The 25,364-nt window shown below is 44.7% G+C and overlaps 1 protein-coding gene across 4 annotated transcripts in view; it reads right to left on the reverse strand.

Annotated features, from left to right (window-relative positions):
• Positions 1–14,728: 14,728 nt before the first annotated feature.
• Positions 14,729–25,364, reverse strand: part of Gata3 (GATA binding protein 3) — a 30,092-nt gene continuing 19,456 nt past the window's right edge. For 2 of the 4 annotated variants that reach the window (XM_060372424.1, XM_060372423.1), the window contains exons 4-5: positions 20,674–20,799; positions 16,043–16,247 (exon numbers count right to left, since the gene is read on the reverse strand). In XM_060372424.1, coding sequence (XP_060228407.1) covers positions 16,194–16,247; positions 20,674–20,799 — 180 coding nt within the window. In that variant the 3' untranslated portion in view covers positions 16,043–16,193. Of the gene's footprint in view, positions 16,256–20,673; positions 20,800–25,364 lie in introns of all 4 variants that reach the window. The other 2 variants (XM_021631844.2, XM_021631845.2) reach the window with 2 other exon arrangements.

The following is a 25,364-nucleotide window of genomic DNA, read 5'->3' on the forward strand; positions in this document are numbered from 1 at the left end:
GGAAGCGAAAACACTTTTGATAGTCCAAGATAATAAATGAGCTTCAACTCATTTGCATGAGAACTTGGCATGTCAGAATGAATGTACCAGTGTGGAAACACAGGCACTTCAGTTGAGAAAGATGTAGACACCCACACTCTTAGGTGTAGACACCTATTTTTTTGACCATCCTCTATTGGTCTTGACTCTGATCCACTACTGTATGTAACACCCTGATTTTATCATGCTTTGTCTTTTTCTTTTCTGGGGAGCCCCCGATTATACTTGGGGCCTAGACCCTGTAGCCAGGCTCACATCCACACTGATAACATTCACCCTAAACATCAAGAGTGCCTTTGGACCACAGGTCAAATATCACGTTGTGTTATAACATTTTTCAATGTTGTCCAACTCTTTGACCTCATCCTGGGCTAGATGCAACCCTTGGGAAAAACAAAATAAGCCACAATGGAGCTGACAACACTTTCTAATCACTCCACCCTTCACTAAAGGACCTGGAAGCCACAAATCTGATGATATCTTATGGCCTTGAAATAAGGAAACTGGGCCCAGAGGAGACTGAGCCCCTTGCCTGCTATCATGTGACAAGTGAAAGCTAGGGCAAAGACTTAGACTCTCTAGCACTCCACATATTTTTCATCACATCTGTCAGAGGCCTAGAGTGATTTCAAGAGGAAGAAATGAAAAGTTGAAGGATCAAATCCAAGCCCTTGGCAGATAGCCACCTCTTATTAAACTGATGTTTTCCTTCTTGCCTTTTTACAGCACTAATGGAGAGAGATACAAATGAAAACCTGGCTTGTGTTTACCAGGGCTCAGACAGTTCTTAGACATGCTTGTAAGCCTAGCAGTGCAGAGGCAGAAGCAGGAGGATCTCAAGTTTAAGACCAGCCAGGGCCACATGACAAGATGCCATATTAGAAAAACAAACAAAGAAAACACACACACACACACACACACACACACACACACACACAGAGAGAGAAGCTTAGCCAGGTTAAATTATTCACTAGTCACTGATGAAGTTAGCATTTGCATGTGGGCTACCTGGTTCAGAGTACACATTAATTTCTATTACACTTCATCTAGAGGTAAAGTAACAGACAAGTGTTCCGGAGGCAACCCTGACCTTGGAAGCCCAGACCTGGGCTTCCCTCATTTTCCATCTGCTAGGTGGCTCTGCAAAGAGTTCCTCGCTACTGCCTTGTCACCATCTCCCCCAAAACCTGTGATTAAAAAAAAAGAAAATGATGGTTCTCACATCCCTTTTCTGAAAATAAAAGCTAGAAGTGGGTGTGAACATTGTAATCCCAGCACCCCGGGCACTGGAGGAAGGTTAATGAGTCAAACATCATCATCAGCTATATAAGCTAAGGCCAACCTGAGCTACAGGAGACCTTCTCTCAAATGAAAAAGCAAGGAAAGGAACAATTGGCCACATACATGCTGGGCCCTCCCCATCACCCTCATCATCCTTCCCAAGTCGGCAGCATCTATGATCTGTGTCCTCCAGAGCCCATTTCAAGCAGTAGCCCAAAGAGCCTCTAAGCCAAACACAGCAAGCTTAGTTTAAAAACCAAACACCCTGAGCAGTGAAGTGTAGATATATGGAAAACCTTAAGGTGAAAACAGCCTTCTTAATTTCTGTCTATTAATTCTTTCCAACCCTGAAGTGGAGAAGGAAATTGTGTCAATGCCCCCACTGCCACCCCCTCCCACCTCTGCTCCCCACCCTACCTTCATCGGTCAGAAAATGTAACGCTCAGTCCTTATCCAAGACCAAACAAACCCCTGGCTTCTTATTCAGCCCTATATGTCTATGTAAACAGGGCCAACTCATATTAATTAGCAGTAGCCAGTCTCTCTCAGATCTGGGATGAAAGGCAAGAGGCCACAAAGAGTGTACCCCTATTAATATTATTATTATTATTACAATTATATTTTATGGCCATTCTCCTAACCTCTACTGCTCAACCCTGGATAATTTCCCCTTTATGAAAAGAGGGAGCTTTTATTGGACCCAGTGTTGGGTGATTAGTTTAGTTGAGTTTTACCAGCCTAGATATAATTACGGACAGCAAGTCTCCCCGTGGTGTCTGGAGCACTGTTATCACTCAGGCGTGAGGCAAGCAAGCAATGGGAAGAAAGGGGACCATCCCTGGGACTTGTCCAAGAGACAACTCCAGTCCTGGAAGGAAGTCTTCTTTGTTCTTGGCTACCTTCAGAGCTTGGGGCCAAACTCTAGGACCTGGTTTATGCTAAGCAAGTGCTGCACCACTGAACTTTATCTGCCATGTCATCCACTTTCAGTGCTTTTGTTTTGAGACAGAATCTTGGCGAGTAACCCAGGCTGGCCCTGGATACATTCTATGTCCCAGGTGGCCTTGAACTGTGACTCTTCTGCTTCAGCCTCCCAAAGAGATGGAATGTATAGGTGAACTGTACCACTAAACTGGCTTTAAATCTCAGTCTTTCTCTCTCTTACACACACATACACACACACACACACACAAGTTCTTGCTGTGTAGCCCTAATTGGCCTAGAATTCAAATTCACCACATAAAACAGGCTGGCCTCAAACTCAAAGAGGTCTACCTAGTTCTACCTCCCAAGCGCTAGGATAACAGCCATGTACCACCATTTTCCCCCACACAGAAAGGGATTTTCAAGCCAGAGTTTCTACATGAGAGGTGCTGGGCTCCTAAAAATTGCTGATGACCACCAAGCAATCAAGTGTAAACATAACCCACGTCTGCCCCAAACGTTCCCTGAGGGACATGCATCCCTGAGCCCTGCGATTAGTTGTCAACCCAGCCTTGACCTTTGCCCGATATGAGATGCTGGGCAAGTAACTTAACCTTTTGGGAGGGAGGGTTAAATAGTGCTGTTGTCTTATGAGGGAAAAACTGAACCACAGCCATTCAGCAGAAAGAGCCTTGGAAAGTCTCCTAAGGAAAACAACTGAAAAGGCAAGGATGTAGGGCTCCAAGTCCTTCCCTTTTGTTTCTTGCCTTTGGGTTTTTAAAATAGAATCTCACTATGTTCCCCAGGCTAGTCTTGAATTCGTGGTCCTGCCTCAGCCTCCCTTGTGATGGAATTACAGGCCCCACACCTTGCTCACCTTGGCATCTGTTTCTGACTGAGGGACGACTAAAGGACAACTGGGGGTAGAAGGTAGCCACACAGCTCTGGAGATGAAACTCGAATTCACTTAGTTTCCTAAAGCCTCTCTGTGCTCCTGTGTAAATTTGGGGTGATAAACCAGTGCATCACAGGACAGGCAGGAGGGTGGAGTGAGGTACTATGTCTGTGTAAAGCGCGAACTAAGCACTCAACTGTTAAGCCACACATCTAGCACAGGGATAGGGTCACAAATGGCTTATTAATATTCATTTCCTGCTATGCTAAAATACTGTCTATTTCCAGATGCATGGTCACCCCACACGTAAGTGGTAAAACTGTGATTCAACAAGCTTCTCTGTGCCCACACACACCTGTTATCTCAGCATTGAGGGGAGCTGAGACATGCACACTATGAAGTAGTGGTCAGTTTGGGCTACATAGCAAGACTTTGTCTCAAAGTTGTGGCGTGGTAAGATGGCTCAGCAGGTAAAGTGTTTGCTTCCAGCATTGATGACTTAAGTTCAAATGTCCAAACTCATGGCGGAAGGACAGCAAATTGTTCTCTGGCCAACACACGTATACATATATATGTACAATTGCATTGTGCTAAGTGCTGAAAGTCCTTAAAGTTTTCTGATATATATATATATATCTTGTCTGGAAATATAAGCCAGTAGTACAGTGCTTGCCTTAAATGGGTAAAGTTCTGGGTGCTATTCCCAGTACAAGAACCAACCAGACCAAAAACATTATCTATCTCCCAGTACCTAGAGTCCACATGAGAGTAGCTTGCTTAAGTGTGAAGGCATTAAAAGTTTCTCTGTTGTGCAAATCTCAACAAAGATAATAACACGAAGCCTGTAAACCTGTAAATACCAGCTCCTAGCAGGCTTAGCATAGAGTAGGATGCAAAGAGAGAAGGAACAGGTGACATCCGCCCAGAGCACAGGGTTTTATTGCCAGCAAGGTTTTGCAGCTAAGTGAAAATGATACCAGAGAGAGACTCAGTGTCATTGTCAATTGCCCAAAACAAAAGAGATGGGGACTGAAGAAGACAGAAGTGAGTCCAAGGCAAACCTCATACTTCTCCTCTTGGCATATGATGCTGCCTGCGTCTGTCTGTCTGTGTGTGCATGCACATATACACACATTCTTGTGTGTGAATACAAGTATACAAATGCCACAGCACTCATGTAGACTTCAAAGATCAATCCCTTTAATCAGGGACCTTTTTTTTTTTGCTCACCACTGTGAATGCCAGGTTCTCTGGCCAGAAAGCTGCCAACAATTCTCCTCACTCTCTCTGTTATGTGGGGATATAGCTCAGTGATAGAGTACTTGCCTAGAATGGGCAAGGAGGGTCTTGAGTTCGAGGCCAGCCGGGGTCATACAGTGAACTTCTATTCAGAGTTTGCTGTAGGAGCTCTAGGGCCGTGAGTGCATGCTAGTTCACCCAGCTTTAGTGGATTTGGAGGATTCAAATTCAGTTTCTCATGTTTGCACAGCAAGTGATTTTATGCACTGAGCCGATTCTTTAGCTCAAAACTCATACTCATAAGAGCATCTGGAAGAAAAAAAAATTACCATCCGAGACCAGAAATACTGCTACATCCTGCAATCTGCAAAAAAGAGCCAGATTTCTTAAAGTGAAGAACTGTAATTCCTTTCTCTCTTACCGCCCCCCCCCATGCCTGGTTTCTGCAGTGCAAAGTGAGCACAGGGCTTCCTGCATGCTAAGCAAGTACTTCTGATGGCGGCATGAGAAGCTTTGGTGAGGACTTCTGCATGGTGGCAAAGACGCTCAGTTATCCTTAGAAACTAATCTCCAATGTGGAGGAAAACTGTTCCCCCCCTCATCTGCATAGCTTCAGATGAGCTGTGATTGACAGGCTGCCTTCTATTTCCTCTCATCCCCCAAAGACTCCTGGAAAGTACTGTCTAGAGGTACCAGCCAATCATTTGACCGCATAATGCCACGCCTATGCTACAGTTACAGGCAGGGTGGTATCCAACACCAAGCTGGAGCCACGGTAATTAAAGGGCAAAAAGGTTGGGCTGGAAGGGTACATGGGCTTCTGTATTAGACATTCCATATTTTGTGTGGACAGTTTGATCCTTTAAGCTCTGAAAACACCCAGAGGGCAAACTGTCAGCACCCTGCACAAGAATTTTGCCCTCAACAAAATGACCTTTGAGTTCCTAACTGGTTTCATATTTTTTTAGGTCTCTGTATACATATTCCTCTTTGGTCATCCCCCGACATCTTAAATGCATTTATTTGCTGGTAGGATTTGCCCTCTCTGGCCAAGAGCCACTGATTAACATCTAGTCTGCAAACCATGTAGAAATGTAATCCTTAACAAAATGGGACAAGTTTCCAGCAGCCAACACATTGTATTGATTTGCAAGCTTCAGTCCAATTCGGGCATCCATTCTCGCCAAGTTACAGCTGTCTGTCCCCAGTGAAAAGTTATGTCATCCATTCAAAATCTGGGATCAGATTAGAATTCTCCTCGTTTTTGGTGGTAGCGGTGGTGGGTTGTATGTGTCTGGAGCATGTGCTCGCATGTACACGTGCGAAAATGGAGTCCAGAGGCCAACATCTGGGATGTCTTCCTAAATCACTCTCCACCTTAGTTTTTGAGACAAGCATCTCTCACTGAACCTGGAACTTATCTATTTCACTAGACTGAGGACCAGCAAACCCAGGGATCCTCCTGCCTCAACCTCTCTTGTATTGGGATTACAGGCATATACCACTGTGCCTGGCCTATGCCTGGCTTTATTGTTCTGTTTGTTGTGTTGTGTTTTTGTTTTGTTTTTTTCTGTTTTGTTTTGTTTTGTTTTGAGAGAGGGTTTCTCTGTGTAGCCCTGGCTGTCCTGAAACTTACTCTGTAGACCAGGCTGTCCTCAAACCTATAGAGATTCACCTGCAGAGGCACAGAGATCTTTGTCTCCTGAGTGCTGGGATTATCATGCCTGACTATACTTGGCTTTTGAACATGGTTGCTGGAGATTCCAACTCAGGCCCAATAGTCCATCTGTCTAGCCCCAGTTACTCTTTTTTTTCCCTCCATCCCCTCAGAAAGCTGGAGCTGAAGATGCAGTTCAGTTGGTAGAGAGCTTGTCAGCATGCAGGAAACCCCTAGTGCCACATAAACTAGGCATGAAGGCTCATGCTTGTCATCCTAGCACTTAAGAGGTAGAGTCGGGAGGGCCAGAAGTTCAAGATCACCAGCTACATTGTAAATTGAAGGGTAGCATGGCCTACACACACACACACACATACACACACACACAAAAAAAAAAAGTCAATGGCTGAAGCAGAGAGACACAATTCCATCATGGTGGCATCACTCAATAAGACCGGGGCAGCCCTCAGCTCGTCTTCTTCAGAGACAAGAAAGCAAGGATACAAGTTCCCTTAGAGATATCATCATCTAGGGCCTGAAAACTTTCTCAGTGATCATTCACCTTGGGGTTTCCCTTACCTTGAACATTCATTCACACCACTGTGGTCTTTTCTAATTTTTTTTTAATTGTTTAGAGCTGAGATATACCAGCACTGCCACAATCTAGGGCAGGCCCCTGGGGACAAGACTTTCTATGTCCTTGAGTAACTCAGATACATCCCCAGAGCTTCAGTTTCCCAGGCCACAGCAGAGAGAGAACACAGGCCAACAATACACCTTAGAGAGCCAGGCTGATGGAAAAAGTGGATTGATGTGCACCTCTCTTCTCCCTCCTCTCCTTTCACCTTTGCTCAGCCAGCTGGCTTTGAGGGCAGACGTTCCGCCAGCACTCTTCTATCTGGGGTAATGGAAAGCAGAGACACCTTATCCCTAAACTTCACCTTAGCCACAGCTGTAGTTTAAAACCTCCACCCTCATCAGAGCTGCGGGTGATTAGCAAAGCGGGCCACGTGGATGCTATGGCTTTTAAAACCAACATTACCAGTGGACAGTGGTGGCTCATGGCTTTAATCCCAACACTTGGGAGGCAGACAGGCAGATCTCTGAGTTCGAGGCCAGCCTGGTCTACAGAATGAGTTCCAGGACAGTCAGGGCTACACAGAGAAACCCTGTCTTGAAAAACCAAAGGAAGGAGAAAAAAATAAAAAAAGAATTCTTACCATCTGTTGATATGCTTGGAAGCAGGGAAATGGTCCAGTTCTGGAATCCAGAAGGAAAAGGATGCAAAGGGCCTGTGTAATGTACAAACTGGATCCCTGGTCTCCGACAGAACAGAGGTATGATATGCTGGGTGAGGGCGGCAGCAACGTGAAGGAAGCTCCCAACTCCATCTCTTCAGTCACTTTCAATTCTAAGTGGCAACTCTGGAACCCTGATCCAATTATAGATGCATGGACTCCCTGCCCCTCTCTATAAAGTCAGGGTAAAACATCCAAACTCGCTCAACCAGAGCCAGAGGCCCACTCACCAATGGATTGTTCCCAGGCACATATTGTTACCCAACAAGATGGTAACCACTGCAGGGAAGGCCGACACCACGTGAATTAGATTAGCTGCTTATACTTAGTATTCACTCTTGTAAGCTGATCGAGATTTTCTCTTTTCTTTCATTTTTATTTTCTTCTTTTCTTTTCTTGTCTTGTCTTTTCTCCACACCCTCCGCCATCTCCTGCTCTTTCTTTCCAGAGCTGGGAATGAAAGCCAGGGTCTGGTAAGTGGTTGATAAGTGCTCTCACATCTGCAGCCCAGAATCCTGGCTGTTACCTCCTCTTCTCCTGATATAGTCTCTGAAATACCATCCTGCAGAAACCCTTTTATTCAATGGCTCAGTCAATAAAGTGCTGGCCATGCAAGCCTGATGACCTGAGTTCAATCCCCAGTACCTCCTAAAAAGCTGGGCCTGGCCACATGCCTGAAATCTCAAGGCTGAAGAGGCAGGGACAGGAGGATTCCTGGGGCTTGGTGGCCAGTTAGTTTAGCCTAATTGAAAATCTCAATGTCCAGTGATAGATCCCATCTCAAAACATAAGGCAGTAAGGATTGATCGACCTCTGTCCTACACAAAAAGTCAAACACACATGCACACAAACACACAAACCCTTCCAGCTGAGTAAAATCTTGCCATGCAAATGTCTCCATTATACCCCTGCACTCTATTTCTATCTGAAGATGGAAGCCAGGGCCCATGCCTAAGGAAGCTCTCTATAACTGAGCTACCACAGCCACTAGCTGCCATTGTAATTTTTATTTTAAGACAGGGTGTCAGAAACTTGCCCAAGCTGGCCCTGAACTCTTGCCAGGAATCCTTTTGTCTTTGCTTCCCCAGCATTGAGGTCACACACACACACACAAACACACAGACACACACTCACACACACACTGCCATGCCAGGTTGATACGTGGTTGCTGGGATCTGAACTCAGATACTGCTTCTCATGTAGCAAGCAGTTTACCAGATGACCAGTCCTCATGGCTTCTGCCATCTGAGTGTCTTTTGTGTGCATGTACATGTATGGACATGCAACTACACATGAACATGTGGAGGCCAGAGGACCAACTCAGATGTCATTCCTCAGGCACTGCTCACATTGTTTTTAAGTATGGTCTATCACTGGCCTAGATCTTGCCGAACAAGCTGCTCTTAGCCCCAGGGTCTACCTCACTGTTCCTCTCCAGAGCTAGATTACCAGCACATACCACCATGATCGGCTTTTCACATGGGTTCCGGGGCTCGAACTCAGGACATCCTGCTGCAAGGTAAGCGTTTTACCTACAGGCCTATCCCCAGACTGGAAACCATTGTATTGAGTGTGTAATCTCAATGTCTCCTCTAGGACAGGGGCCCCTTAGTGTTCAAAGAGGCAGAACCCTGGTTTTTGTGTATTTAAGGAAACACAAGGAACAAGTGTCATAAGCCAGGCACTGAGCTATGAGCTTATTGAAGCCTGTCTTTCTCCTAGTGCCATTAGCACTATTGCTGGGTCCAGCTCTGTACTCATACGTAGCAGATGTGAGCCACTGGACAAAGCACTTGCTTTTTCTGGAATATTCTTCATCCACAAGAGAAACAAGAGCTTTACAGAATTTTGTGAAAGAAACCAAGTGAGAAAATCCACTTGAGGAACCGAGCCCCATTTGTAATTCCTGAGATGTGCTCGGTGGAAGGTCAGCTACAATTTGCCAGTGGTTCGCTGTGGAGCTAGCTCTGTGTGTTAGCATACAGAGGGTACTGCACTGGACAAGCCTCACACCCACTAGCCCCCTTTGTTCCTTCCGTTGCCTGGTCTGAGTGATCCAAGGTCTCAAGAAATGAAATGAACGACTGATCAGTGTTCCTACCTAATGAATTTTTAAATTACACTTACTTATCTCTCTCTCTCTCTCTCTCTCTCTCTCTCTCTCTCTCTGTGTGTGTGTGTGTGTGTGTGTGTGTGTGTGTGTGTGTGTGTGTTGGTGTACATGTGCCAGAGTACATGAATGAAAGTCAGAGGACAACTTGTGGGAAATGGATCAAGGTCCTAAGGTATTTGAAGGTATTGGTAGAGTTCTATCACTAGCCTATGGGAAATGTTGTTCCAAAGGAGATGCAGGTGACTTTAAACACTTGCCCAGGGGCTGTAGAGATAACTTAGCGGCTAAGAGTACTCGATGCTGTTGCAGAGCACCCAAGTTCAGTTTCCAGCACCCACGTGGTAGCTCGAAACCATCTGTCATTCCAAGGGGATCCAACTCCCTCTTGTTACCTCGAAGGGCGCCGGGAATGCCTGTGGCACACATACATATATGCAGACAAAATGGGCATGCGCATAAAACAAAGAAACACTTGCAGCCAACGTAAGGGACCCCTGCAGATGCTTGCTGTGGTGAGCCACGCGCTTCCAGGTTTACACGGGACAGATAACAGACTTTCATTTGATGACACTCTTCAATTCAAATGGACTTGTAATGACCCTCAAATAGCAACTTCTAGGAGGATCCCTGTGAATCCCAGGCCAGCCTGGGCTACAGGGTGTCTCAAAATTAAAATGAGGCAACTGTTATACTCAAGACCCTCCCAACCCCCAGGAAACAACTTCTTCACAAAGGCATTTGGGGCCAACTGTCCCAAACACTGTCTACTCATGGTAGGTTCAACAGCAAGGGTGAACATAATGTCTACTCCTTTTAAAAAGATGTTTAAGGCCATATAAACGCTGTAGCTTCATACTTGCTTAGCATGGGAGAGGACTTGAGTGCAATCCACAACAATAAGTAGTGTTTGGGGACTTTATAAACTTAGTTCATAAGCATTAGTCAATTTTATCATCAGGAAAGAAAGAAAGAAAGAAAGAAAGAAAGAAAGAAAGAAAGAAAGAAAGAAAGAAAGAAAGAAAGAAAGAAAGAAAGAAAGAAAGAAAGAAAGAAAAGAAAAGAAAAGAAAGGAAAGAAAAGAAAAAAGAAAGAAAAGAAAAAAAGAACAAAACTTTCATTTTCTCTGTTAGTTTCTTGTGCCCACAGGGCTTCCTTCCCACCTTCACTCCCCCTAATAACCCAGAGAGGCTGGTTTCTCTGTGGCACTGTCTCTGCAGCTCCATCGCCCTCAGACCAAGCCACAGAATCGGGTCCCCTTTTAGGACCTAATGGCGTCATGTCCTTACTCAGCACCCTGAACCATAAAGCCCACATCCCAAAGCTGCTTCCTCAATCACACAATGTCACTTTCAGGTGTTGACACAACCTTGAAGCTCTTGCTGGGGATCAGGTCCCTCCCACAAGGGCAGTGAGATGGGGGTTTCGTAGGGCACGGCTTTTGCTCAGCCCCAGGCCTGTGGGTCAACAGGATGGGCGGGGCAGAGGGGCCCCGCTCTCCAAATCCCCTCTCCAGTGCTCAGCCTGACAAGCCGTGCACACAGACATGACAGGGGATTGTAGAAACGCGCCACAGACAATGCAGCTAATGGACCAGGGTCCCCTGCAAAGCAGCCAAGGGCCAGCCAGGAAGGGACATGGCCAAGGCACCCGGAAAGGACCTGCTTTTGTGAACATTAGTTTACTTCCTCTGTTTATCCCCTTCTCCAATGGGAAAGAGAGAGAGACGAGGAAAAAGAAAGGTTGGGTGCTGGCTGTCGTCCGAGAAGAGCCCATAAGCCATTCAGGCAGGATTTCTTTACAGGATGGATGAGAGAATGATGAGCCAGGCTGCCAAAATCAGCAGGACAAGTAAGTCCCATGTATTCAGATCCAGAGGGGCCTGGACACAGTTCAGAAAGAGCAGAGAGTCCAAAGACAGAGATGCTGACTCCTGTGTGGAACTGCCAATCAGGCAGCACAGGTTAATTGGCGTTGGATAAGATAGGCAGCACCACAGAGGAAGGGGCCACCAGACTTTTCCGGAACCTTCTGGATCCTGTCCCTCCAGGATTTTCAAATGCCACTTTTCACATTTTTAGGCTTTCCCGATAGAGAATTCTCAAAATAGTAATGGTCAAGGACGTAGCTTAGTTAATAGAATGTTGTCTTAGCTTGCATAAAGCCCTGAGCTCAATACACAGCAACACATAAACCCATTGTAGTAGCACATACCCGTGACGGCAGCACTTGAGACGTGGAGGCAAGAAGATCAGAAGTTTACAGTCATCCTTGGCTACATAAGGACAGAGCAGCCTGGGCCACAGGAGACCCTGTCTCAGTGGGGGGAGGGGAAAGGGGAAGAAAGGAGCAAGGAAGAGAGAAAGAAAATAAAGCACTCATGATGAAGAATAAGAATAAGCTCTAATCACAGTCAAACTTTGGACAGAGGGCAGGGAGTCTTATGGAAGTAGGGGGAAATAGAAGGACACAGAGGGGACAGAAGCCCCACAAGGAGACCAACAAAGCTAAAAAACCAGAGCCAAGGGGTTCCTGCAGAGACTGGTGCATCAACCAAGGACCATGCACAGAGAGGACCTAGACCCCCTGCTCAGATGTAGCCGACTGGCAGCTCAGTCTTCGTGTGGGTGTCCAAGTAAGGGGTCAGGGGCTGTCTCTATCATGAACTCTATTGCCTGTTCTTTGATCACTTGCCCCTAATGATGCATCCTGACCAGGCCACAGAGGAAGAAGATGCAGGCAGTCCTGTTGAGACTTGATAAGCTATGGGCAGATAGCAGAGGAGAAGAATCCCCCTTTCAGTGGACTAGGGGAAAGGGATGGGGGTTGGGGGGAAAAGGGATGGAGTGAGGGACTGGGAAGAGTTGAGGGAGGGGGCTTCAATCGAGCTATATAATGAATTAATTGCAAAATAAATAAATAAATAAAGCAGATTTAAAAAAGAATAAGCTTTAAAAAGTGTGTGTGTGTGTGTATGTGTGTGTGTGCAGGTGTATTAGTGTGTACACACATGCGACATGCTAAACTCTGTCTCAGGACCTGTCTCCACCTTCCTAGCGCTGGGATGACAACCACATGCCACCACACCTCTCCAGGTTTTTGTGGGGTTGGGGCTTAAACTAAATCTTCAAGTTTACACAGCAAACAGCTTCCTGACTGAACTATCTCTCCTAAACAATCGTCTTTAAACCTTAGAGGACAAATATTGATCTAGCAAGGAAGGAAAGAAGGAAGTTTTAAATCGTTTTTAAAAAGCATCGATCTAACTATCTATCTATCTATCTATCTATCTATCTATCTATCTAACTATCTATCTATCTATCTATCTATCTATCTATCTATCACGTGTGAATGTGAACATACACACGTGTGCACACCCACATGGCACAGCCCACACTTGGAGATCAGCGGACAACTTGTCGGAGTCATTTCTTTTCTTCCACTGTGTGGGCTCCAAAGGGTCAAACTCAGGTCATCAGCCTTAGCAACAAGCATCTTTATGTTCTGAGCGGTTGCATTCAAAAAATGTTTCAAATGAAATTCAACCTAGATACTCAATAGGGATTTGTTGAATAAGTGACAAGCTTTGTTTTATTTATTTGTTGTACTTTACTTTTTGTTTTGGTTTGGTTGGTTGGTTGGTTGGTTTTGGTTTTGTTTGTTTGTTTGTTTGTTTGAGCACAGAGTCTCACTAGGTAGCCCAGGCAGGCCTCTAACAGAGAGCAACAGCACACCTGCCTGTCTTCCCATGCTGCCACTGGAGGCATGAGCCAGCCCCACCACGCTGAAAGTGCTTACATCCAGTGGTGTTTATTCCGCAGACTTCCTAAAGAGCAGAGCTGTTTCTTTTCCGCTATGATGTTGGCCTTTGAAGTGTTTTAACGAGCTAACTAAGGTGTGCTGGCTCAGGCCTGTCGCTCCAGCATTAGGGAGGTTTAGTCAGGAGGAGTTTGAGACTAGCCCAGGATATACAGTGAGTACCAGGCCAACCCAGTCTACAGTGTGAAAAACAAAACACCTAACCCAAGTCATCATGCGTTCTTCCCTTCTTTCAAGCTCCACATTATAGCTCAAATATTCTTATATGGCTAAGCTTGTACACTTATTTGAAAACTGAGATCAAACAGATTGAAAATTGATTGAGGATACAATTTGCTCAAAAACACTTTCTTGGTTTTCCAGATTAAACTCTCACCAATGTCGTGGTTCTTCTGCTGTGTCTTTCTTTCTTTAAATAAGAACAAAAATTACTAGAGACATATTCCAAAGGAAATCTGAGCCATTATCATCTAGCTATCTACATATTTTTTGGGCTTTTGTTTCATCTTCTAGAAACAGCTTTGAAAATTAATCAAAGTATGCTATGATGAAATGACAAAGAACTGCTGAGGTAGTTACCTTACCTAAAACAAAGCGAAGCTCAGGCTTGCTAGTATTGGGTTTTTTTGTTTTTTTTTTTCTGTGTCCCCTTACTCCTTCTCACTCCAGGAATGTCAAGAATTTGAATTCCTTGTTCTTAAGGTGAAAGGGCATTAACACAAATGGTCTTACAAAGAGAAGTGGGGAATCCTGAGATGTGGAACCAACCTGACAATAAAATGCCCAGGTTCAATATGACCCTCTTTCCTAGGTGCTTCAAAAGTGATTGGAAAACAATATCGGACTGTTGGTCACCAATCAGGAGCCAGCAAGATCTCCACTTGTATGTCAATTCTCTTACTCTTTTATTTCAACATCCAGCTTTAGATTTAAAATATTTGCTAAGAAAGCAGAGGCGGTTAACAGATTCTTAAGTGTGCGCCATTGTTACACTTTCTGACAGCAGGGCAAAGGGAATGTGGCAGGTTTCAGAAGGGTTATTTCTTGTTGAGCAGACATTCTGGCTGCCTGTCTACTGCAGTGTTACTCAGCAATAGAGAAGATGGAAACGAACTGAGGTGCACCCAGCTGGCTTGCAGTGTCAGAGGGATCCACCCAGGAGCTGTGAGTTGCACCTGGAAACCTCAGCCAAGTAGTTTGCCCACTCTTTTTTTGAGATTGTCTCCAGCAGGTACCCCAGGAAAGCAGGCAGCTCTCTGGAGGACCCAGGAAGCTGTGGCCACCCAGGGACAGATTGCTCTAAGCAACAGTAGGACTCAGAATTCTCCCCTTGAAGGAATGGATGCCATGTGGTCTCCTGGTGAATCACTTAACATATTTGTTTGGGGATGCTTAAAAAGAAACCAACTCTGAAATTAACTAGTGCTACAAAATTCTCTATGAGCTCAGCCATCACTTCGATACAGTGGTACTTTGTTGTTTTAAAATATTTCAACTTTATTATTATTTTTATAGTATTATTCCAACAGACTGTTTAAAGGCAGTGATCACTAACACGGAACACACAGGGGCGAACGGTCAGCCAGGTCGCTCTCAGGACCAGGCCTGCCAGGGGCCAGGTCGCTGACATGCACAGCCTAGCTGGTATGCTGCTACCTTTACAGCTTAGGCTGCAAGAGAAGTGACGAAAAAGACAGGTACCGCTGGGCCCGTAGAAGCTATTTAATAAATATCATCAAAAAAAAATTAAAAGAAAAATAAACCCTCCAGAGTACATCCACCGTAGATCAACTGAGAGCAAGCTAGTTTATTCAGCCAAAAATCCAGAGAGAAGGAAAACATTAAAACCAAAAAAAAAAAAAAGAAGCAGTTCTTAACACTAGTAGTAAATAAATTTATACAACAATTCAGTCTGTATAATATGATGAAATAAATCTACATCTTTTCTTATTTTGGTGCTTCTGAATTATACATACAAACAACAATTACAAGGAACTGGTTCACAGAGCATGTAGGCCTAGACATGACATTCTCAAATCCTCATTGGCAATTGGTGAGAGTTCACTCCGATTGCCCAGATCTGAAATTTGCTTTGTAAAAGCTCACAGCCTGGAACAAATGATTTGCCTACAACCTTTTTTTTTTCTTGGATTTTTTTTTTCTTTTTTTCTTTTATTTCTTTTTTTTTTCTTTTTTTCTCATTTATTATTATTATTTTTTTTAATGCATCAAACAACTAAAGGGAAACAAAACTGACAGCGTGCCCATTTGGACATCAGACTTAGTTTCTTCTGTATCTCCATACTTTATTTTCCCTATATTCCTTAAAATTCTTGGCGTCCTTCATGCCTTTCTTACAGCTATCCAGGTACAATAAAGTCTTCCTCAAATGTACAGTATTTCTTACAATATAAGTTATATGCAATGTTCAGCAATATTTTTTTTCACAGCACTAGAGACCCTGTTAAATAGGGAATATGAGTCTGAATGGCTTATTCACAAATGGGATCCGGATTCAGTGGTTGGAACACAGACACCACCCGGAGCTCCTTTGAAAAAGAAGCAAACATTTTGCTTTCTGCCTTCAAAAAACACAGATCTGTCGCTTTCGGGCTTCATGATACTGCTCCTGCAAAAACGCAAGTGGAAGGGGTCAGAGGGACTCTTTGCAGACTCGGAGACTCGTTGAGCTTGTGGAGCAGGGCTCTCTACCCCATGGCGGTGACCATGCTGGAAGGATGGTGAGGTCCAAAGGAGAGGCCGGAGGGCGGGTGCATGGGCGTCGGCGTGGTCAGCATGTGGCTGGAGTGGCTGAACGGGGCGATGTGACTCAGGGAAGACATATGTCTGGAGAGGGCGGCCGGGTTGAAGGAGCTGCTCTTGGGGAAGTCCTCCAGCGCGTCATGCACCTTTTTGCACTTTTTAGATTTGCTAGACATCTTCCGGTTTCGGGTCTGGATGCCTTCCTTCTTCATAGTCAGGGGTCTGTTAATCTAAACAAAGATCAATTTTTTTTTTTTTTACTTTTTTTTTGCTGCCTTTGATGGTACAGGCTTTTGCACAGTAGCGGCGGCCCTGCCACCTGCCCCAGGCCAGGGTTATGTTTCCTTTTTGGTTGCCTCTTCCTTCTTCCCACCTGCTCCTTCCTTTTTTGCAGGCACCTAGGTACTGCAGGTCTGCTGTACAGGGCTTCTGATTCAGCTGCCACTGCTCTCAAACCCTCCCCCCCCACACACACACACAATTCAACTAAGCTCATCACCATCTCTGACTCAGGGGAAGTTGGCCCAGTCAGGGCCTGCCTAGTATTTGACAACTAAAATACAATAACATGGCATACTTCCTCAAGCTTTCCCTAAGATATTTCATGAGAAGATAGGCTGAGGCACTTTGGGGGGGGAAGGGGGGAAGAATGACACCATTTTGTTTACTTGTTTGATAAATCTACTTTGGTACTTGCTACACAGAGCCAGAGAGAGTCAAGCCTACGGTGTTGAAATCCGTCTTTCTGGGAAACTAGGTCTCTGGTACCTCTCTGCAAGGTCTGGCTGCCCCTCTTCCACTTGTGCTGGGAAACCCTTTCATTGGAATGTGTGTGTTCTAAGACTTTTGCCGGGAGGAGGGTTCTGGCGGTGGAAGCCAGGGCCTCGCTCTGCTAAGAACTACACGCACAGTCCAGAAGCCCTTGCTAATGCTCTTCTGGTGGATAACCCTGTGCCCACATCACCCAACAGCAACCGAGGTGCTTGAAAGCTGCTGCTCTCCCCTAGCCTGCCTCGGCACTTCCAACTGTACCAGCAACTAAAACCAGCTAATCAACAAGGGTTTCACAACAGTCAACAGGATCCAAAGTCCTTTGATGGCATGTCAGGACACTCATGATCGAAATTAAAAACCAAGAATATATCAGATAAAGATGCAAAGCTCTACTCTGAAGACTGCTGGGTTGAAGGGCATGATGGCATATACCTGGAATGCATGGAGGGAGAGGAGGATTAGAAGTTCAAGGCTAGCCTGAGCTACTAGCAAGACCATCACTAAGAGAGAGACAGACAGAGACAGAGACAAAGAGAGAGAGAAGAGAGTGAGCTAGACTTTGATATCGGAACATCCTTTTGGTCCCTGACTAGGCATCCTTTTAAATGCATATACTTTGGAGAATCAAGGATGGGACTTCACAAAGCTAACAGAGGTTCCTCTTCATTAAGAGCCAGGCAAGTCAATGTCACCGGTACACATCTGCTGCAAAGAATCAACTACATATCTGGCCGTGTTCCCAGGGATGCAACCAAGACTCTTGACAGGAGGCAAGCAGGGCCCAGTTCTGATTGCCATCCTAAGGGTAAAGAACCCAGACACAAGGCTTCTCAAATGTGAAGAAAAACTGTCTTGGCTCCTGTATTCACCTCTCTGCTCCTGAGGCTAGAAACGACAGTTAAGGAAGGAAAGATTCAATTTACCAACAAGGACCAAGTTTCTGGGCGCAGTAAGCACATGGCTTCCTGGTGCTTGCAGAGGTCACCAGAGAGGAATAGAGAGCCCCACACTGGAGCCTCAGACTTTATTTGCCCCAGTGACAGGAAGACAGGGTGAGGAGAAGCAAAAGAGCCAAAGACAGTGCCAGAAAAATGTCTCAGAGCTCCTTCTTCAGGTTGTCAGGAAGATAAAGACACCGCCCACAGAGATGACAGGTACCCACTCCCACATCAGACCTTCCCTAAGATAAGGTCTAGATACACCACTGTGTACAGCGATGGCTAGATGTACACAGTCAGATATCTAAATATAATATCTGGTTACACCAATAGCTACACGGCCACAGAGAGCTAGTCACAACACACCTAGATACGCTGATGGAGAGATAGGTAATCATCTGAACACCCAGATAAGAAGAGAGGAGCCCGTGGCATACATGTGTAGACACGGCATGGGCAGGAGGAATCGCACGCCAAGAAAATGGTCGTAGATTATTATCTTATTGTTAAATACACCTAAGTTGCCTCCTTTGATGAATCTTTACTAAGCCAAAAGGCAGAAGGGGGGGGGGACAAAAACTACACACATGAGAATGAGAAAATTCTCCCCCGTCGCTTTAAGCTTACAACTGTAGCACTTGGGGGCTGAAGCAGAGAGACTGCTGAGTCCAGGGGAGAGTAAGAGAGGAATGAGCAACAGAGAAAAAGTCACTAGGTTGAGAGCGAGCATGACGCTGCTAAATAATGCTTGCCTCACATGCGTAAAGCTCTGTGTCCCACCCCTGGTACCACCGGGGAAGAGCTCATTATTGCTCAAAAATATGCACACACATATTTATGTGAGAAAGCAGCTTCATCGTAGCTCATCACTACTATCCAAGAACATTATAGCTAGCTAGTTTCTTGTAACTCTATGAAGGTGGTAAAGAAATACACGCACACGGCAGTTCATGGAGGTCGTGTTGCACGGCCAGGTTGTCTTTCCAAGTCTCCCGACACCGCTGATGCTCCCAACCTCTGAGCAAGGTCTTTAACACCCTGAGATCAGCCCCGACTTCATCAGTTATGTTACCTTGCACACTCTCTATGTGTGCTCTTCTAGTACAACTGAAATAGTCTTTGCCCAGTCTACGTCTCTGGACTTTCTGAGGCTCACACCTTGTCAAGTAACTCTTAGTTGGAAATTGTAGCTCAGAAAATAACTACATGGGTTTTGGGGGTGCATGGAGAGCTAATACACTCGAATATTCTGGCCCCACCAGATTCTGATCATAAATCTTTCTACTTCCTCAGCCCCATATTTGAAAGCAGGTGTCCCATGGCCCCAGGAGTTGGGGGTGGGACACAGCACATCCTTCTTGGGAAGCCTCAAGTTTCCTTACACTGGGGACCATGTCAAGAGATTTGAGTTTAGACTCCCATGGAATCCCAGAGAGAGAGAGAGAGAGAGAGAGAGAGAGAGAGAGGTGCTTCCTCTTCAATTCTCAGGTATTCCTGAGTAAAGAGAGTTACTGCCAGAATAGCCACAAGCAAAAATTTCTGCTTCTTCCTCATTCCTTCCAGACTCTGCCAAAGGCAAAAGACTTCAGGAGAATCAGGTAAAGTTGAGAAACTGGAGACAGGTGACATTCCCCCCCACCCTCTTGGGAATAACTATACATTTGAGGCTGTCTTCTGATACAAAGTGAGTTCAAGGCCAACCTAGGCAATATGAGACCCCCATTTTGGAAAAAAAAAATGGTGGAGTAGATCCAGCTAGAGTCTGGTGACTGGCAGTTATCATTCTGCTTTTCTTGTCTAGAAGGGAGAAGTAACCACTTGTTTTCCCTAGCATTCCAACCTCACTCTTTCCCTTAGTTGTTCACATGTCAAAACTGGTCGGGACAAAGACATTCAATGAAACCTCAGCTCATGTTTGTCACACAGGGGAACACTGGAAGTTCACAGCACAGAGACAGCCAAAGCTTTTTCTCACCAGTAACCAAATCTGTCTGTCCTATTTGGCTCAGAGATAGACAGCAGTACAGCACCTTTATTTTTGTTTATCTTTGTCCCTTCCTCCTGCAAGAGCGGTGAACAACCTGACCAGTGCCCACCCAGCCCCACCCCGAACCATGAAAGGGAATATCAAAACAGAATTGGTGATTTCTTGTTGTGTTTTGTCTGGCTGTCTGACGATTCACTTTGTAGACCAGGCTGGCCCAGAGCTCCCAGCAATCTAACTGCATCTGTCTTCCAAGCACTGGGATTAAAGGTATCTGCCATCTGACCCGGCTTTAGAGCTGATAATTTTTCTGTTTTCCAAGATGTTTCCCCCCTTAAAACCTACACAATATTTATCAGGTTTTAAGCTCACATAAAAACTGCATAAAACATGCTAAGTGGGTAGCTGGCTGCATTCTTCTCCATTTTGTTGTTGCTTTTGAGGCAGTATCTTGTTATGTAGCCTCGGTTGACCCTGTATTAGCTATATATGCCATGTTGGCCTTCAACTCACGGCGGTCCTCCTGTCTCAGCATTCTAATAGCCAGGATTATAGGAATGATTCCAAACCCAGGTTCCCCTCTGTCTCTAACCCCTTCCCTCTTAGCAAAGATATCTTTAAAACTTTGTTCAGCCACATGTAATGACTGGCCTCATCTGTAGTCCTGGCACCCTGAAAGCTGAAATAAGAGGAACAGAAGGAGTTCAAGGCCAGCCCCCTCTACATGTAGAGTTCAAAGCTAGCCTGGGATTTATAAAACAGGTGACTCAGGAAACCAAGAGATACAAATAATAAATTCAGCCCTACTATGTTGATTATCTAAACAAACTGCTCAGCTCCAAAGAGGGTGACTAAAACCCACCAGAAAGCTGGATGCTGGGGCTGTTTCACGATCACGGTCAGGCTCCCTCCACATCCTCCACCCTGGCTGGCTGGTTCCAGCCCCACTTACATTGTGCAGCTTGTAGTAGAGTCCACAGGCATTGCAGACAGGGTCTCCATTAGCATTCCTCCTCCAGAGGGTGGTGGTGGTGGTCTGACAGTTCGCACAGGATGTCCCTGCTCTCCTCGCTGCGGACTGGAGGGTGGGGAGAGAGGAGAGGATAAAATTGAAACAAATAGTAAATGTGTCAGCAGAGCTATGGAGACGGAGACGGGCTTGGATGCAAAAAAAAAAAAAAAAAAAAAAAAAAAGACATTGAAATCAAAACTAGCAAGTGGCCCACATGAAAGTCATCAAGAGCCCAGATCGTCCTTGAGAAGAAAGATGCAGCCAGTTTAGTTTAGTGTCTGGGGGTTTGTTGGACCTGAGCAGGCAAACGCCAAACTTGCTCTTTCCCAGAACACAACTGGGGAGAAGCAGGGTGGCAATGTCACTTCCTTGGGAACATTACCCACTCCCTTAATACGCCGCCAAGTTCAACTTTAAGAGTGACAATCTCCAATTAGCAGGGCTAATTTTGGTACCAAGCCGTTAGTCATTTCCACTCATCATTCCCAGGCCCATAAGAGTTCTTTTTTCAAGAAAGACGATCAAAACTATTGATCTCTACCTCAGCTACTGGCTGTCGGGACACTCCCAGCAAGGGGAAAGCAAAGCAGAGCTAAGAAACCACTTGCTGGACTCCCAACTCAAGAACTGTTGAATTAGCAGGGCATGGTGGTATTTGCCTGGAATTCCAGCACTCTGAGGCTGGAGCAGGAGGCTTACTGCTGGCTGGGAAGGCACAGTGGAAGAGAGAGGCAAGTGAGAATAAGCTATGCTGATATACATGTACAATGACAGGACGATAGCCTGATGAAGCCCCGATGAATACTTTGTGTGCTGAAAATAATAAATTATACACGGATGTGTAAATCCAGATATTTTAAGGACTACATCTCAAACACACACACACACACCACACACACACACACCAACTTGATTCCGGAGAGTAGAGTTCTAGCTGCAGGGTAAATTTTCCCTTTCAGAAGTGAGTGTGTGTGAGGATAAGCGGGTATGTGAGTGTGTGTCTGAGTGTGTGCGTGTGTATACTCATGCCTCTGTGAGTGTGTGTGCACATGCATGTATGTCTGTGTTTGTGTGTGTTTGTGTGTGTGTGTGTGTTTGTGTGTGTAGAGAACTCAGGGTACCATGATTTCGGGGCAGGACTTCCTGTGTCAACAAGACTGCCCAATTGCCCTGTAGCCATCCCACACAAGACAGCCACCCTCAATTTTTTTAGGTAGGTAGCCATCATGTAATGAAACAAACCAAAAACAAAAAAAGATTCTTTGAATATTTAGTAGAGATCCTGGACCGCACCTGCCCCCCCCCACCCCCGACTCTGGTCCCCTGTCACCTGGATGAAGTCAGGTATTTCCTACTTGCTGTTCTCTAGGGAGATGGAAAGTGGTCATGGGCCAAATATCAGCCTCATCTTGAATTTTAATTCCTTGCCTATGCAGGCCTGGTGGCTCAGTCACACCTGGAATTCCTGCACTTGAGAGCTTGAAAGGCTGAATGAAGCAAGACTGTCACCCTTATGAGGCCAGCCTGAGCTACAGGACAGTGTGGGCTGCAGAAATCCCATCTCAAAAAGTAAATTAAAATGACGTTAGTTCTGCTTTTCTTTAACAGGGAGAGACTGTTTTTACCATTTGTGCACTTGAATTTTTCAGGCAACTTTTCTAAGCACTTTTTTTTTTTTAATGAAAAATTAAACTCAGAACTATTGAAAGAAAATGGAACTGTGGGTCATTCAGATGGCACCCACAACTTGGGCTGACAACCTGAATCGTCAGAGCCCATGTGCTGGAAGGAAATAGCCAACTTCTAGAAATTATCTTTTGTCCTATACACATACACACACACACACACACACATACACACACACACACGAATGCACACGCCCACACATATACTCACACATAAATTAAAAAGAAGATGGAGTTGTCACTTCTAAAATGACCCCCTCTTTCCCACCCTGAAAAAGAAAATGTTAACTCAAATTGAGTCTGGATCCTGAGCTCAAAATTAATAGTTAAAAAAAATGAATAAGTTATCAAGAAATGAATAAGTTATCAAGTTATTTATTTGTTATAAATTAACAAATAAATTAAATTTAAAAAAAAAGAACAGAAGGCAAAGCATTCAATTACAGGGAGGAACTTCCGGCGGGGGCAGGGGAGATGGAGATTTGGCCTTGTGAAGGGATGCTTAACAATAGCAAAAGAAAGACAAGAAAATTAGGAGAGAAGGAAGGAGAAAGTGGGTAGAAAAAAAAAATGGATGGCAAGAAGAAGGAAGGAAAATAGATTCTCTTATGACTTTAAGAACAGAAAAGTAAAGCTACAGTGCCCCTTGCCTTAGTCTTTATCAATAGTGTTTCAGGCACAAAGTTCCAGTAAATGCTCAAAGGCGTGCTTGGAAAACCCAGTGGCAATTCTGAATCCAGCAGACATAGTCTTTCTTTCAAAGCCCCTAGGTTGTCCTGCAGATCTGCACCCATGGGCTTTAAGTAGCCAAACTTGGACCTTTTTTAAGTAATTCCTTTTGGAATTGTAAAGAAATGAAATTAAAAACAGCCCTTCTCCATCATTGTGGATAAGGTGCTGCTTTTGTGCTATTTTGAAAAGATGTCACTAAGACCCAAGAGTGTTGATGCTGATTCTGGTGCCTTTGGCCACCTGCCTTTGTGAAATGTGATCATTTAATAGTTAAATAATGATTTCCCTCTTGTGTTCGCTGAAGAAAGTCCTACTGAAAACCAACGCCTAATGGTTTGTGACAATCATGTTACATGTGATTATTATCACCTTCCGATGCTGTTTCAGAGGAAATATTCAGATAAAACCCAACAGTGTCCACTCAGGCACCCAGCTCAGTAATTTTGAATGTATTGTGTAGATATACAAAGCCAACTAATACAGTGAGTACTCTAAAGAAAGAATTCAGTACATACATAAATAATCCTTTTAAATATCATTCATTCACACATGTCTCTGGAAAGACAGAGTTGATGCAAACTTTCAGAATTACACAGAACCACACTGCTGGGCTAAGTGGCAGGAACTTCAATAAGTCCTCAAATGAGGCAAGGTACTCAACCCTTTCTAGTTGTAAGACATAAGAAAATTCTGGAATACTAGTACTGGGGAAAGCTATAGATCTGGCCATCAGTCATCTCTTCTGTGTCAGTGTTTGATCTGTATCTCACAGAGAAGCTAGCTACTTTATGGGTTGGGTGATCAGAGTAGGTCAGCAAATGTGTGAAGCAAAACTAGCAAGCTAGAAAGGCAGATCAGAAGAGAAGGGTCAGGACAAGTAAGAAAGCTGAAAATGAAGCTCCAATGTTTTTAGCATGCATGAGCCTAGGCTTCTACACTGCAGCACGAAGGTAGGGAAAAGAAAGAAAAGAAAACAAACGGTTCCAGAAGTTTATAAGTAGAGTGCATCTAACAGGGGAGGGAGAAAAACTGCTGTGATGGCTCAGAGGGGAAGGGTGCTGGCCAGCAAGCCTGATGATATGAGTTCAGTCCCCAGGATAGCACTGATTCTTCCTCTGACTTTCACATACCTACCATGGCATGCAGCACGCACGCACACACACACACACACACACACACACACACACACACACACATAAACATTAAAAGAGAGAGAAAGAAATGTCTGTAGGTCTCTTGTGTAGCATGTCACTTGTAATGGAATTGAAAATGTCATACCTCCCCTCACCAGGGGTTAAGATAGACAGCTTAAATTGTGACAGCCTCTGAACACTAGAATTAAAAGCAATTGTTCCTGAAGGGTTCCACAGACTTCCTACAAAAGGTGAGTGGAGGCAAACCTATATAACATGGAAGTAGAGCCCTCCCCCGTGTTCTCTCTACAGACAGATAAATTCTCTTTTATCCATCAGAAAACCGACACTTATCAGAACTTTTTAGGTGTCTTTCTCTTTAAAATTGAAAACTGTAATTGTACCAAGACTTATTTCAACAAGAATCTTTTTGTTGTTGGTCTGGGAGGGGGGTTGTTTGTTTGTTTGTTTGTTGAGGGTTTTTTTTTTTTTTTTTTTTTTTTTTTTACTTAGGCTCGGTTCTGAATGATTCACGGCATTCTTTTGCGGTGTGATCACACTCATTCTGAGCTAACACCTCCAGCTATTTTTTTTTTTTTTAATGCTTCTTGTTCTGATCTGTCTAAGCATCTTGAAGTTTAAGTTGGGGAAGCTGAGCTGTTGTTTATGAGTTATCTGTAGCACTCAGATATCCGGCAGCTTTTTCCTAGGAAGTTGGCTTTGCACATAAGAGAAAGGGGGGAAAAAAAACCCTAAACTGCATGAGAAGTGGGGGGATGGGGGTGAGACAGTTGGAGAAAAGGTTAAAGATTAGATAGAATGAAGCCTAGAGATCTAAGATTGAAAAAAAAAATTAAAGTCATGTGGGCACTTCCACCCCTAGAAAGTTTTCCTCTTTTCTGTAGAGGGTGTGAAAGGTGCTAAACTGTGCTGCTGTCTAGCAGGGAAGACAAATAATGCTTTTAAAAAGGAGTGCTGGAGTCTTATCTCTTGGGGTTTCGCTCTGTTTTTCCCCCTTGGAGTCTACATAGGGAAATTTTTCCCCTCAGCTCAGTGAGCTTCAGCATTTTGATCTTGCCTG

Source organism: Meriones unguiculatus, chromosome 19 (assembly GCF_030254825.1).
Source record: "Meriones unguiculatus strain TT.TT164.6M chromosome 19, Bangor_MerUng_6.1, whole genome shotgun sequence".
NCBI classification, from domain to species: Eukaryota; Metazoa; Chordata; class Mammalia; order Rodentia; family Muridae; genus Meriones; species Meriones unguiculatus.